The following is a 16,753-nucleotide window of genomic DNA, read 5'->3' as shown; positions in this document are numbered from 1 at the left end:
AAACCGATCGAACCGCCTAGTACAATCCAATTCTCGCAACAATGGTAATTAGGAGCTAATTAGGAGCAATTTCATTGTGGTACACAAACCCGTTTTTATCTTGGTATTGGAGCATTCTATCTCTAACATTCATTAGAGTTAAGACTATGTAACATCAACATTTCTCTCATTATTACAGCTCATGCTACAAAATTTGAACTTCATACCACTTTGCTAAAATCAATCTATTGTTTTATTCATTTAATTTAAATACCCTACTATTTGTAATTAAATCTGACTGCCATTTTTTATAATTCATCAATATTTATAAGTTGAATTTTTATTTCTAAATATTATTTAGTTTTGATTTCTACTTTTATTTCCCTTATAAATATATGCCCCTGATTTTTAATAAAAAATTTATTACCTTGATTTTTCATGACTTGAGATTTTCCAAAAAAAAATAATTATTTTTTAAATTTCATATTCATTAATTATTATTTCAACTGGATATACATAATTGATTAATTTCTATATAAAATAGAGTAATCATCTTATATTATATTTTTAGGAGAAAGTGCATAAAACATCTAAACTTTATCTTTTTTTGCAAATAGTTAATATGAACAATTTTTCATCTTAATTATCCTTTAAACTTTATTGGTTTATGAAATTGGCATATATAGTTAAATTACCAATAAGCTAACGTAATAATCAAAATTAGACTCATAACAATAACAGTACAACAATATAGGTTAGCAAATGTTAATATTCAGAGGAAACTATCATCAAAATACAAAATTGATTGAGGAGAAAATAATTAAATTTTGGAAATAAAAGTGGTTAATAATAAAATTTGTATATATAAAACAAAATTAAATAACTATGATGTAATAGTTGAGATTTGAAATGCATTGGTTAGAACTTTTCATTACTATTAATTTGATGTTATCGGTGTGTAAGCATCAATTTCATCAAGAATTTGAGTTCAAAGAATAATTACTAAAAAGAATACCTTACATTGTCTAATTACAAAATAGATAAAATATATGATGTTTTTATACACTTTTCCTTATTTTTTTTATTTAAAGGAACCAACAATATTCTTGATTTCATTTATACAAAAGTTATAAAATAGAATTAAAAAATTAAAAGGAGTGGAGGAGTACAAATAGAGTTTTATTAATCATCATGAAGGTTGGGAAATGGATCCCTCCCAGTAGCTAGGACTTGTGAGGGATATTCTCTTCTGTTCCTTTAAAAAAAGAAGAAAAAAACATGTTTAAATTTTGTATAAAACTCCTATGTTCCGAGTCAAATACTAAAAGGAAATATGTTACCCTCATAAAAAAACAAATTGAATATGGGTCAAATGGGAGTGTTTGATCCAAGCCACTCGAGCAAATTGTTATTGTATTATTTATCATTTATATTTTATTATTACTGATTTATCAAAAAAATAATATAAATGAATAATATATAATATAGTGATTATGTATAAATATTTATACTGACATCGGATAAATATTATATAATTTATGCATATCTGTTAAGTTGCATTATCTTATTCAAAAGTGTTTGGATAAATTAATATGATATACTATTTTTGAAATCTATAGATATGGAATTTTAATTATTAATAATGATATATATGTAATGATATTTTTTATATATTAATAATTTGTTATAATTTGCATGACCAAAAAATTCGTACCATTTCTATTAGAGTAAGCTATCTGAACACTATTATTTTAACTCTATTATGGCTAGATAAAAAAAATTCTTATTTAATATTAGATCGCATATGTTAAGTTAAGTATATAAAAAATATAGTATATTAATCCTCGTTGACATCAAGATATACTCCATGCCTTTTTAATTTATGAACATGCCTATTTCGCATGTAATAATAATTTTGATTCACTAAAATGAATCTTTTTTGGATGAGGCACTAAAATGAATTTAAATCTTGGAGAAAAGGTTTAATTTTATATGCAATTCAAATAAGCGAACTCTATAAATGTACCTCATTTTAAATGCAAATTTAATTTCATGGAGATGAATTTGCCATTCAGTTTTCTGTTCACCATCTCTCTATCCTTTTGGTACACAAGATGCTTAACCCTAGTACTAACTTATGTTAAAACCATAGATACTAAAGTCAACTCGGATTATTCGGTTGGACTGACATTACTTAGAATCAGATATTTGACCAGTTGGAACTGCTTTTCTAACTAATTACACCACAAAATTGGATAAATTGTTTTGATGTATCACTTAGCTTTGAGTATAAAATCGACGACTTGACCAATTTGACTCTATCGGTTCAATTAATTTTAAAAAATATCAAAACAATGAAACATTTTAGTTATTTCAATTCATGTAATTAATTATACCCATTAATTTTGTAATTACACTTTGTTAACATGTCTGATCGGTGATCTATTGACTCAGTACCTCAATCGAGTCAACAAGCAGTTCAAATTTAATAATATTTGTTCATTCTAATATTAAGGAATAATGATTTTTTTAATGGAAATGCCTTTTAATTCACCTTTTCCTTACTATTACCGAACTCCAATATTAACTTATTTTTAATTTTTTGTTGCGACTAATACAAGTCTCTTCTTTCCTATTGGCTCCCTTGATTTTTTTATAAATTTTTAACCTATTATAATTTTTTTGGTTGTATCAACAATTTGCCATATAATTTATAATGAGTTTAAAATCTATGCACTGACAGTGTAAAATCACCCACCATTGATTAATTTATACACTGACATTGTAAATGATTTGTTGATAGTGTAAAAGACTCTTACATTGTCAGTCTATACATATTAAATCTATTTATAATTTAGTTTACCCTTATTGCATTTTTTTCATTTTGCATATGAATTCACACCGAGTGTTAATTACTAAACATAGCAGTGATTTTCACAAAGAGAACTCCACCCTTTTTCTCCTCTTTTTTGCAAAAAAGTATTTATCGTTTATAATAAGGCATCTTATATATAAAAATATTGATGTTGATTCAGAATGTAAGAGAACTTGTTGATATTTTACTTTCCATGGAAAATTACATTACATTAAGTTTAAAAACTTGTAATAATTGTGTTTACATATAGCATATTTCTATCTCAAGCATATTATCACAAAGTAATAGTTGATTTTATAGTATACAAAGTTACGAATTTAAGATTCTTACCAATTTTTAAAAGATGGACAATAGATTTTAAATTATAGATGGATGTTGATATCGTTAGGTTAATGTTTTAAGCCATGCGGTTACTTCTATAAACATAGCTTAAAATTAACCATTGAGTCATGTGTGATAGTTAGGTAAAACTTCGAAATTATGATTTAAAGATTCGAAATTATGTGTCATCTTGTCTTACTTTTTTTCTTTCAAAGATTTGTACAAAAAGATTGAAAATAATATGTTCTTTATTATTTTCCCATACAAATATTTTTTTAAAGTGAACAAGATGAAAACAAATGACATACTTGTAATAATCAATAAAAATTAAACAAACCCTTTTCACTTACTATATAGACAATGTCTTCATAAGAAATATGATAACAATATAATAAACAGTAACTGGTAAAATAAACTTAAGAAGAGTTCAACATTAAATTGAGATAAAATGTCAAATTAAGATAAAATGATGCTCTATAATATTTATCACCCATGGAGTGTAATAAATTTTTAGAAGTATCAAAATTGAGGATAAAAATCATCTATTCCAAAAAGAACATGTATTCATATCTCTAACCAATAACATTTCTTAAGATAATGTAAAATATTAATATATGTTTTTTATAAAAAAATTCCAATTAAGTAACACATTTTGATTGGCTTAGTACATTGTTAGAGACACCAATAGATACAAGATATCTCATCCCAAAATTCCCATGTAGTAGCTGTTTATGATGGCAAAATTCTTTTTATATTTGGAGGAATATCAAAATCCAAGACTTTAAATGATGATTTTAAAATTTATGCACATTAGTGTAAAGTTTTTTTACAGTGTTAGTTTATCGTATTTATATCAATTTTATTTGAGAATTGATGATAATTAACATATAAATACTAAATAATTTGATGACAGTGTAAAAAATTCTCACAACTAATATGATTTATATTCTCTCTACTTGGAAACGGTGCGTGAGCTCTCTAAATAACAATACCATGCAGTAAAAGATGTCGAATGTAATTAAGTCACCTTTGAACTTTGTTAGTGCCACATGATTCTTCAAATCTTTTGATGCTATAATGTTTAACGTTTTCATTTTACTTCATTGAATTTCCTAAACACATCTTCACTTTTTTGTTTGCAAGGTTGAAGTTTTTCATCTCAAACAGACTGCAATCAACGGAAAATAGAGCACCTACTCCTACAAAACCTTTTCATGTGTAGTTAAGTATTCTTTTTTTTTGTTTCCCATATATATATACTTGCACCGCAAGCAATCCTGTCCGCATCAGGAACATCGACAGATATGTGGGGCTAACTCTCTCAGCGAGTATTTTTTCATCTACAAGACTCGAACCCGAAACCTTACTTAAGGGAAATCAAACATATACCGCTTGAACCAACACTCCATTAATAATTAAGTGTTCAATGGTTCCAATGAATTTCAGCAAAAATGATGATGAGATAAAGACAATGATCCTATTATGAACATGAGAACAGTCTACAAGGGAAGCGCATTTTGAGGATACTGTTAAAGACTGCCAAAGATGCAGCTACTCTATTTGGCCTTCAAAGCAGATACAATAAAATTGTTGGTTTTGTATTTTGTACATATGATTTTTTAATCAGTGAACTTACATATGATTTTGATTTACTACTCTTTTCCTATTGGGTCATATCAAGTACCATTTGCATGTACCAAGTTACCAATGGGGAACAAGATCACATGTTCAAAATTTTTTTGTATCTATATCCTAAACTAATAATGTTACAACAAGTAATTAAAAAAAAGTAAATTACACTGACACCCCCTGAGTTTGAATAAAATTACACAAACCATCCCTCACTTTTCTACACCTACACAAACCTCCCATAGTTTTTATACCTTCATTACACTAACTACCTCTGCATAAGAAATAACTGTAATCTTTTAAACAAAAAACGTGATAAATGCAATTAAGTTAAACAAAACATGATATATTGTGGAGACAAGTCCAAATAATATATGAGTCAATATTTCTTTATTATTTTTGGTTACAAAATGCATTAACAATTCTAAAGAAATATTGTTTAAATCACTATTATAATATAATGTAATGAACCAAAAATAATAAAGAAATATTGACTCATATATTATTTGGACTTGTCTCCACAATATATCATGTTTTGTTTAACTTAATTGCGTTTATCACATTTTTTGTTTAAAATATTACACTTATTTCTTATGCAGGGGTGGTCAGTGTAATGAAAGCATAAAAATTAGTGGATGTTTGTGTAGGTGTAAAAAATGAGAGGTAGTTTATGTAATTTCACTAAAACTCAAGAGGTATCAGTATAATTTACTCATAAAAAAATTATTTTCTTTTTTATAAGTTTATTCTTAACTAGCTGTCACTTCTTGGTAGGATTGATACATAATAAATCACCAAATATTAGGATAAGTAATATCCATTTGTATTAAGAGAATCTCCGATATTTGTTCTTAAGTTATTCTTATGAAAATAAGAATATTTTTATTTTATTCTCCAAAGTAGATCATAGGACCATATAAGAATGAGATAGATCATGAGACCAAGTAAAAATAAAAATGATATTTACTATTCAGGAAAAAATGTCAATGTTGTTCTTATTTAACTGTGAGAGGTAATAAATTATAAAATAATATATAAACTCAAATAAAAATGAAAATATTGTTTGTCATGAACGTGCTTTAATATATTTATTTTTTAGTTTGTCAGTTTTATTAACTGAAATAATTATGGAAATGATATATGCACATAAAATTTCTGACATTCCACATAGGAAAATCTGGAAACAAAACCAGAAAACAAGGAAAAGCAAAAGCGAGGAGTTATGATGGGTGGTAAAAAATATATAAGGGAAACCTTTATTCTTTTTGAGTGGTAGGTCATGAACACAGAAACAATACACTTTTGGTAACATTAACCAAATAAAGAGAATTAAAAAGGAAGAAGACCAGCTTTTACATTCAACTTTTGTTGCAAAGTGGGAGGACACAGACACAAGTGTGCATTTGAACATATATGAGCTGAACCAGGAAAAGCTAACATGGGACAAGTGTCTCAGAAAAAGCACTTCTTCATCACATATTATATATTATTACAAGATACTTTCATGATGAATAAAAAATGAGTAATGTTATATCTTCCTACTAATACTTATTGCCACCAAAAGTAATATATGTTACTTGGAAACCAATTACTAATAAATAAAGTATCACCTTATAATATATGTCATTTTTTTGTAGGTATGAAGATTAATAAGAGGATTTAATAGAATAATATATCATTTTCTATAAAAATGGCAGCTCAATACACAAGACTAGAGTCTCTGAGGATAAATGTATGTAAGACTGAGATTGCAATTGAGAGGGGTGAATTAGTTGACTAGAAATTATGATCACTTTTTCTGCAAGATGAAGAGTTAAAGTCAGCGGATAATATTGTAGAAAATAAACAAGAAGAAATCAAAGAGGTAAGGGAGAAGAGAGCACACAGATGTTTTATACTGGTTCACCTTCTTGTCCACCGAAGGCTACGTCCAGTACTCTTGCAACACAAGATATTTTCCAATAAATATTATGAGTTGTAATTACAATATTTCACTCCGAGATCTCTATGTACCTTACACGCTCACTAATACTTATATCCCTGGAAAACATTTTTTCAAGTAACTCTATCTCATTTCTATTCACACTCTTGTGAAAGAAAGTAATTACAATAAATGAAGAATTACAATGATGGCTTGAATTGTCTTTACAAGTATGAAATATAATAATACTTGCAATCCAATCAACTCTTTTGTATACTTAGTAATAATGTTTTTTAAGTTTACAAAACTTTGAAACACTTTACTTCAAGCAACTAAGAAAAATAACTTTGAAAGTTTGAGTTCAAGTTGGTAGAAGTGCAGAAAATTATTTCAGAAAAGTGTAGGAAAGTTGTGAGAAAAAATGTGAAAGAGTTATGAAAATGTTGTTAAATGATTGTGAGTTCTAAGGGAATTAAGTAGGCTTTCCGATCCGTCATTGTGCCTTTATGAAAGAGTAGAAGTTGTTTGGAATGAAGACATTTCGTTTGGGATGAAAACCTTTGAGTTTCAAATCTGAAAAAACTGATGTAACAACTCTCAATAACCAATTACAACAAGTGGGTAATCGGTTACCCAAACACAACGTTTTGAAAAATTACATTGAGTAATCGGTTACTCAAACTTTCTGTCCAACAGTAAATTAAAATTCACTTAGAGTAATCGGTTACTCCAATTCAATTTTTGTTGGATAACTGATTCTCACTTATGTAACTTGTTACTCAAATTTCAGTAACATGTTACACAATATTTTGAAAAATGTTTTCATTTAAAACTTGAAGTATTTCAATTTCTTTTAAAATATTTTGAGTATCTTTTGGTATATTAAATAGTATAGGATATAAGTGCTTATTTAGACTTAGATAATTCTCTTGAAACTTTAATTTTCTTGGTCTTCATAAGTAATCTTCCTTTTTTTTTTGGTGATATTAGTATCTTCATCAAAATATTGTCAAAGTCAGAAGCAAAGATCTTCTTCACAGTAATCTTATCTCGAAAATAGAAATATTATTTCCAAGGTATAAATTCAATAAATAAGAACTCCTCAATTTTATGATGAATATAATAACAAAATTAAACTGAAACACATCAGTCTAATTTTTTACTCAGGTGTGACAAATGTAATGAATCCAAAACTATCAACCATAATCGTAATTTAAAATAGAGTAAATTACACTGACACCCCCAAGTTTTAGTGAAATTACACAAATCACCCTTCACTTTTCTACATTTACACAAACCTCCCTTAGTTTGTATATTTTCATTACACTGACCACTCATGCATAAGAAATAAGTGTAATCTTTTAAACAAAAAATGTGATAAATGCAATTAAGTTAAACAAAACATGATATATTGTGTAGACAAGTCTAAATAATATACAAATCAATGTATCTTTATTATTTTTTGTTACAAAATGCATCAACAATTCTAAAGAAATATTGTTTAAATCGCTCTTATAATAAAGTGTAACGAACCAAAAATAATAAACAAATATTGACTCATATATTATTTGGACGTGTCTCCACAATAATATCATGTTTTGTTTAACTTAATTGCATTTATCACATTTTTTGTTTAAAATATTACACTTATTTCTTATGCAGGGGTGGCACTTATTTCTTATGCATGAGTGGTCAATGTAATGAAAGTTTAAAACTAAGTGAGGTTTGTGTAGGTGTAGAAAAGTGAGGGTGATTTATATAATTTTACTAAAACTCAGGGGCTGGCAGTGTAATTTACTCTTTAAAATATTAGGTGATATAGTAATTAGTAGATGACTAAATCATGTAATTTTGCTTTATACAATATGTTTACTATTTAAGTTATATAAACCAATAATAACAACATACTCACACCATTCAATAATTCATCTAAAATGTAGTTTAAATGATCAAAAAGACTGCAAAATTATAAGATATAATAAGTTTATCAATTACGTCCATCTTAAATAAATATCTCTCTGATATCATACAACAATAATTTATATTCTAAAGGAGAACTAAACTCAGTAATTGCATTACTTCTCAAAATTAACATAATTTATATTGTCATTAGTCACTTTATATGATATGAGAGCATTATTTATTATATTATCATTAGTTACTTCATGTAAATTACATCACAATCACGAGTATACTCATTGGGATGGTGACATTATTCAAAGATTCATTCTTGATGTTTTCGTTATAACTGAATCCACCCTAGAAAATGTGCTATAAAGCTAGTCATTTTCATTTATTTATTTATATATATTTAGAAGAAGATACTAAAATAAAATTAAAATATACAATGATATTTTATTAAAACATGTAGTGGTAGTATCATAAAGATGTTTTATTAAATCATATAGTGGTAACCAACGGACGTTGGTTCAAGTGGTACATGCTTGATTCCCCTTAAGCAAGATTGTTTGAAAAGGAACACTAAAATCAGAAGAAATAAAAAACGGAGTTACATATAAAATATAAAGAAGCTTGGTAAAGGGAAAAAAGAAAGATTAAAGGAACTAAGAGAGGAAGAGAAAGAGAATATCTTGATAGTTGATATTGTATTTGAATTATATATATAAATGAAAGGAAAGTCATAGTTTTATAGGAGGAATATTATACTTGACTCTAAATTCAACATTAAAGAATTTTCCTACTATTTCTTCAATGATGATACATAAATGAAGTTATATATTCGATCACCTAAATATCTTTTACACATATTTTGCATTTATACAGTAATATGATATATACTATTTAAGCTATATTTTAATTTTGTCTCATACTTGAAAAGTAAAAGATATGCACACACGGAATGTGGAACCCATGCTTTACCCATTTGAGAGATGCCTTGACTAACCTTTCTCCATTGTGAGTGGTAACCAAGACAAATGTGAAGCATTAGGATAATAATTTAATTAATGTTAATTCAATAACTTTGTTTTAAAAACTAGAAAAGTCATGCATAAAAAAACTCTAAGTTGTTTTTTTTAAGTTGAAATAAACTCTCTCAAACAAAGGTCATAATTTCGAGTTGAAGTTCATAAAAATATAACTATGTTATTGATGGTGATACATGTGATTAAAATAATAATGGAAATACATATATTGAAAAATAAAGAAATAAGCATGGAGTTTTGAGGCCATTATAACATTTCATTAGGATTTAGGTACCATGCTTTAGTTGTTTTCTAATTCATTGGAGAGCGAGACCATATTAATATATTAACATAAAGGAGTATATTTATTATTCTAAAAAGTATGTCATTGTTACGATTAATTAGAAAAAATATATTGAAGTTAAATTTTTAATAATTAAGTAGTTAACTAATCAGGAGTGGTATTACATGGAAAAGTATATTTTATAAGGCAAAAAATGTTCCTTTTACATAGATAGAGAATGAGAATAGAGTAGTGGAGGTGAACTAAAAGGGATGAATCATGTATTTCCATTCTTGGTAAGGAAGGTAGCATTATGATAACATGCTATATTCTAATATGTTACTATTTCATATGGGGACCCAAATGGAACAAACATATATTTACCTTTCGGCTGTTTGAAATCTTAAGTGGAAGAGTCAAGGGTCTTATAATCAAAACCCATTCAATTCTTAAGAAACAAAAATGATTAATTAATCAAACAATTGTAACTGAGCCTCTATCACACACACATTTTGGTCTCATATTTGAAAACTTTTCACATCCACTAATTACAAAGAGGAAACTTTATTTGAATGGGGAAAGGCAACAAATTAAACGGCTTGACCCATTTGATATGACTCATTATGTACCAAAAAATTTGATATGACTCATTCCCTAGCTTGAAGGCAATATGCAAAGGGAACATAAGTTGAATTTGCTCAAATTTGATTTGTGTTTTTGAAGTGTTGAGATTAAACAAGTTTCCTCATGTAACAATGTAACATCTTTCCACTGTGAAATAGTGATAGACTCATAATGAACCGAACAAATCCGATATTCGTTCAAAATTCGATTCGTTATTTAACTCGATAAACTTAGTTCATGAACCAAATGAGCCGAACTTGAGCTAGAAGTTGAACTCGTAATGAGCTGAACTTGAGTTTGATACAGTTCGACTCGTTAGGTTCATGAGTTGACTCGAGATATATATATATATATATATATATATATATTGAGCTAAAAAAATATCTCGTATCGAACTTGTAACACTCCAGCCTTGACATGCGACCTCCCAGACCCATGAATATACTGAGTGTGTCACCCATTAAGCTTAAATACTCTCTACAGTATTTTATTCCTCTCCCGGGGAGCCTTCCGCAACTCGAACCCGTGGCCTCATGGATAAATAGTCACTATACCACTGAGTCGCTACCATTAAGTGAGTCAGTGGTATAGTGACTATTTATCTCTGGGGTCACGGGTTCAAGTCACGAAAGGCTCCCCGGGAGGGGAATAAAATACTGGATGGAGTATTTAAGCTTAATGAGTGGCACACTCAATATATTCATGGATCTGGGAGGTCGCATGTCAGGACTGAGGTGTTACAGAACTCGAGTCGAGTTTTGGGTTTAGTCAATCATTGTCGAGCTGAACCAATATGAGCTCTAGTTTAACTTGATTCGACTCGTTTCTAGCCCTACTCATACTAACCTTGGACTTGTAGAAATTATGAATTGTAAATGGTAAAAGGTTGGTCAAACTCAATATGAGTTAGTCTCAAACAATTTATTATATAATAAAAAAATATTACAAACGATAAGATGATTATCTCAAATAATAACTAACAAATAAAGATAAACTCAAATAAAGTGAGACTTACTAAATCATAAATATGATAATTCTCTATCAATCTAAATATTCTCTAACAGAACTAAGCTATCTCAATATTAACAAAAACAAACCAAGATCTTCTGTCCGAAATTGATGGTCGATGTTTTCTTAGAACTTAATGTCACTAGTGGATCAAATGTCTGCAAGTCTTAAAATATTAAGTTTATGAGTGGATCATGTATGCCATTAATAAAAATTTAGCAAAAAGGATTATCTACATAGAAAATACTAAAACTTTTAAATGAACCAAACTATTGTCGATCAATGAGTTATTTATGATGGTAATCCTACCTAAAACATTAGAAATCCTAATAATTAAGTTCAATGGATAATAACAAGTCACAAAGTTATATGAGGTTGAACATTTTATAGTAAGAAATAGATAAGAAACATGGTTCATGAAGCGATAAGTGGATGAGTTAATAGAAACTCTTAATGAGATTAATGCTCTATGTGAAGTGATGGCCACTTTCTATGAAGTTTTTGGCAAAATTTCTAGAGCTTTGTATACCTGGATGTGCATACATGACCTTTAAAAGCTTTAATAACTACGCCTAAGCCTAATTAAAAGGTCTTTATGTAATTTATTGTTACACATAAAGTTCAAAATTATGAATAAATCTATTATTGTTGGACTAATAATAGTGAATTGTTTAGAAGCATTGAACAAGTATTGGACACAGAGGTTGGCATGTGAAGCATATGTGTCCAAATAAAATTAAGAATTTGACTAGTGAGCCTATCAAAATATAATCTTGTTTTTTTTTTCTACTTTAATTTTGTATTCTAGTGTGAGCTGTTTCCAATTTCTATTTCACATTTCACAAGGAAGGTTCATGCATTTTCTAATTCTTAGGATAAATTTCTGTCTCGTAAGATATAAATTTAACTTCTCCCTTTGAAAAATATGAAGCAAACAAGAGCTTATGATGTAACTGATTGATTATTTTGTATAAAATGGATTCACATGTACATATTACATGCAATTGGTGAATGACATGCTAAGATAAGTACCTCCAAATTCAAAGGTTTTGAGACTCTCTAGGAGAATGTAGACAAAACAATGCAATTGTTTTCTTTTTCTGCTATTCCATTATATTAATTCCACCATAATAATATTTTCATTTATGTTACCAACTATGAAGTGATATGCATAATGATTCAATTTTGTCAAATTCTTATCAAATCCCAATATTTTACATCGACCTTATGCAATAATTGGTTTGCTAAGTTTTACATAGTTTCAAAACTAATGTAATAGATACGAAATTTAAAATACATAAAACACATTGAGAATGAAGAAAGTGGTTATTGCAAAGAAATAAAAAGTTAAAAACTGAACAGGAGTTTGTACTTAGAAGTTAGAACAGAATCTTTAATTTCACTGTTTAGTATAATTCTTTTTTTGGTAGTACAATGGCACCCCTCATCTTTTTGGATAGGGAACTAATATCTTTCGAGGTTCGTGGTTTTTTCTCACAATAAGTGTCACTCCTAGAAATCGAACTCTCAATTTTAAAGATCAAGTGAAATTTTACATCACTATGCCAACACTTAATTATATCAGACTACATATTTAATGGAAATAAATGTCAAAAGTACGTGGAAAAGAGAAATAGACAACTTTCTTATTTGTAGGACAATATTGTACATCAAAACTTAACAAATTTTTGGGAAAAGAAAGAATACCCTACCATTTCTTATTTTTGTTAAAGAAAGTTAAGAAGATAGAGTTATTGTACAAATAATAACTATGTCACATTAATCTACTATCTCAACCGGTATTTTAGATCATATGTCGAATTAATGATATTAAAATAAAAACAATTAAATAATAAATATTTAATTTTTTTATTAATATGACATATTTTTATTAGTCTGGAATATGATTTGGGACAACAAATCGTTCTGCTAACTATATTCCTTCTCATCTCATCTTTGTGAAGTCAGAGTCTTTAAAAGGCTTCTCACAACTTCACATGTACATAACCTTCAAGCCCTTAACTTCTGCAGTCTCATTTAGTTCTAAATTCCCTTCACTTACCACTATGTAACTTCCCTTATATTCTTACATTTTCTCACTTCATCCAACACAAAATTTGTCACCATTTTCTCACCTATGTCCACCTCTAGAACCTCAAATACCTCCCCTAAAGGAAACACCAACCAAACCCAAATGAACTCATTTTTTCTTCAACTCAACACATCATCTCCTAATGAAAGAAGAGGTAGAAGAAAACAAGCAGAACCAGGAAAGTTTCTTGGTGTAAGAAAACGCCCTTGGGGTAGATATGCTGCTGAAATTAGAGACCCTACAACCAAAGAAAGACATTGGCTTGGAACATTTGACACTGCTGAAGAAGCAGCTATTGCTTATGATAGAGCTTCTATCTCCATGAAAGGTAGCCAAGCTAGAACAAACTTCATTTATTCTGATAATAATAATAATAATAATAATAACACCATTTTTCACAATTTCATTACTCCTATGGAAGAAGTTCAATCTCTTTTACCAACTCCACAGTTCATCACAAACACTCAAAGTCAAAATGCTATATGTGATGAAACTGTATATGGATCAAAACCAATATTGGATGATAGTTTTTTCTTCTCCAATGATTCTAATAACAACTCTGGCTATTTGGAATGCATAGTTCCTGATAGTTGCTTAAGACCTGTTTCCATGCAAAGCAATGTTAATGCTTTAGAGGCTCATTCACATTTTGACAACACTGCATTTTCTCAAGGAGCCTTAAACATGCAAACAACAATGCAAGCTTCTAACTTTGGAGGTTTTTCTTACCAAAGTGAACCTAGTCAAGGATTCTTGGATGATAAGCAATCATGGAATTGCAATTCTAGTGAACTTTCAGCTATATTTAACAAACCATTAAGGACTGAAGATGGGTACTGCATGGCTGCATTGTGTCCTATCAGTGAAAGTTCAAACTATGGGACTGTTTCTTCATGTTCTCCATCACTACCTCCTCCCTTTGGGGATGTTGACTTGGGATACTCACCCTTCTAAGGTACCTTTATTATTAAGGGGGTGCCTTAGACTTCGCCATTGTGTACTTACATTGCATGCACTTTTTTTTTTAAGTTTGTATTGTAACTTGGGTGTAAGGAATGATGAGAAGCTATTTCTTTCCTTTTTCTTGTGTGCTAATTAGTAAATGAGAATAAAATATTTTTATGTAAGGAGATAATTCATCTTCTTAAATTTACTTATTGTTTGACATGTGTATTATTTTTTTCTTTTTATAATATATTTTAAAATAAAAACTTATGCACTAAGAAAAAGAAAATACATATCAAATAATAAATGATTTAAGGGAATAAGTTATCTTATGGTGTTAGAGATATTTTATTCTCTTACTAAATTACACACGGGTGTGTGAGCTCTTTTCTTGGTTTCTAACATGTTGGAAAAGGGTCCACTACCCTTCTCACTTTCACATCAAACTAATGCCATATCTATCTCTTTCTTTTTTTAAATTATTTTCATGTTCTATTCCCACACTAACTTTTACACCTTTTTAAGTTACAAAATTGTGATTAATAATGTGTATAAAATAAATTCACCATTAATATGAATTCATCAATTAAATAGTTCATTTTTAAGTGAGATGACCATTAATATTATTTTAGCTTAGAATAAGATCAATTCCTGATATTTTCCTTGTATTAGATTAACATTTCTTATGTTGTTTTTAATACAATTTGTTTGTCAAAAAAAAGTAAGAAGTATAGTAATATATGTATGAATGTTGTTGTTGGTGAACATCATTAAGACACATGCATTGCTAAGTGACCTGTTTGACTAGACTCTATCATATTTATACGGGTAGTATAAAACAAACAAATTACAAAGAATTGAATGGTATTAATCTCAGAAAAAACCACCCTAACTTAGCTAGTTCACTTTTATTTTTAAAACATTCAAGGAATCAAGTATTATATATTTTTTCCCGGAAAGTTGCATGAACTTTAGGGTACAACAAAGGTAGTCATGGCACAAGGACCCAACAAACAACATAGGTTGACAGAAAGATACACTGTCAAAGCCAACAAAGACAGACATGACAGTCAATGTAGCTGACTTCCTTCACCTTTTCTTCTAAAATTTCTCCAAGGAAACTGGAGTTTCATGCTATATTTGGTTTGGGAAAACAAATACAAGAAAAATAGATAAAAAATAGTGGTCATTTTACGAGACTCTCACTTAATGGAGTTTGAATAAGATATATCATATATGTAAACAATCTTATTTTCACAAGCAAAAAAATTGTTTCTAGAATTTTAACCTGTAACATTCCAAACTCACTTTCTAGGAACAGAAATAGATGTAAGGGAAAAAAATTATGAAATAAGTGGATATGAAGTTTGGGTACATACATAAAGATTAAGCTTGAATAAAATAGTAAAATTGCTCAATTTATGTGTTCTCTCCTAATAAAATTTTAAGCGTTGGCCATGTTAATTTTTCCTTGCTCATTTTTTCTCTCCACTGGAGATGAAATAAAAATGGATATTCTCTCTTCTCTTGGCCCATTTTCTTTCCTATCATTTTCAACCTTACTTTTAAAAAGGAAAAAGCTTGGTCAAATGGATGGGGAATCACATCAAATCCCACGTAAACATAAGTTGGAACAGCTGCAATATTGTAGTTGTGGGGACTGGCGCAACTGCATCACACCATAATTAAGATGTGACACCTAATTATAATGATGTGACCTCAACGGATTGCAATACAACCGCATCAGATTGCATTTGGGCTGCATTAGACCGCATATATGTCAAAAATATATTTTTTACTCAAAATAATTCATACCGCAATGACCACAATTCATATCACAACGACTGCAATGACCATAACCACAGTAATCGCAATTGCGGTCACAATTTAAAACATTGCGTAAGAGTATTGTTGATGAGTAATTTGTATATGTAAATACATTTTTTTTAATAAAAAACAAGTTAGCATGTAATTAGAAACAAATATATGTAAAATTCTTGAAAAGAAGATGATGGCCACAATGAAGGTACTTGAAAGGATGCAAGCGAAACGACTTTGAATGAAAGCAGTAATTTAATTCATTTCTCAGAAGAGCTTACTGAGTAATGCAGTTGAAACCTTCATGTTGAAGTTCATGGATAAGGACAAGAAA

At 28.7% G+C, this 16,753-nt stretch overlaps 1 protein-coding gene across 1 annotated transcript; it reads left to right on the top strand.

The window, feature by feature from the left end:
• On the top strand, window positions 13,603–14,710 carry LOC109344799 (ethylene-responsive transcription factor ERF086-like). The gene has a single exon (XM_019583544.1). It carries the CDS (start codon window positions 13,702–13,704, stop codon window positions 14,608–14,610), a length of 909 nt encoding a protein of 302 aa, XP_019439089.1. The 5' UTR covers window positions 13,603–13,701; the 3' UTR covers window positions 14,611–14,710.

The sequence above is a fragment of the Lupinus angustifolius genome, chromosome LG04, assembly GCF_001865875.1.
Source record: "Lupinus angustifolius cultivar Tanjil chromosome LG04, LupAngTanjil_v1.0, whole genome shotgun sequence".
NCBI lineage: Eukaryota > Viridiplantae > Streptophyta > Magnoliopsida > Fabales > Fabaceae > Lupinus > Lupinus angustifolius.
The sequence above is the reverse complement of the archived record's forward strand: the minus strand, read 5'-3'. Positions and strand labels throughout refer to the sequence as shown.

Bases quoted from the DNA above. Each gene is read 5' to 3' on its own strand.
- LOC109344799 (XM_019583544.1), top strand. From the start codon at position 13,702: ATGTCCACCTCTAGAACCTCAAATACCTCCCCTAAAGGAAACACCAAC.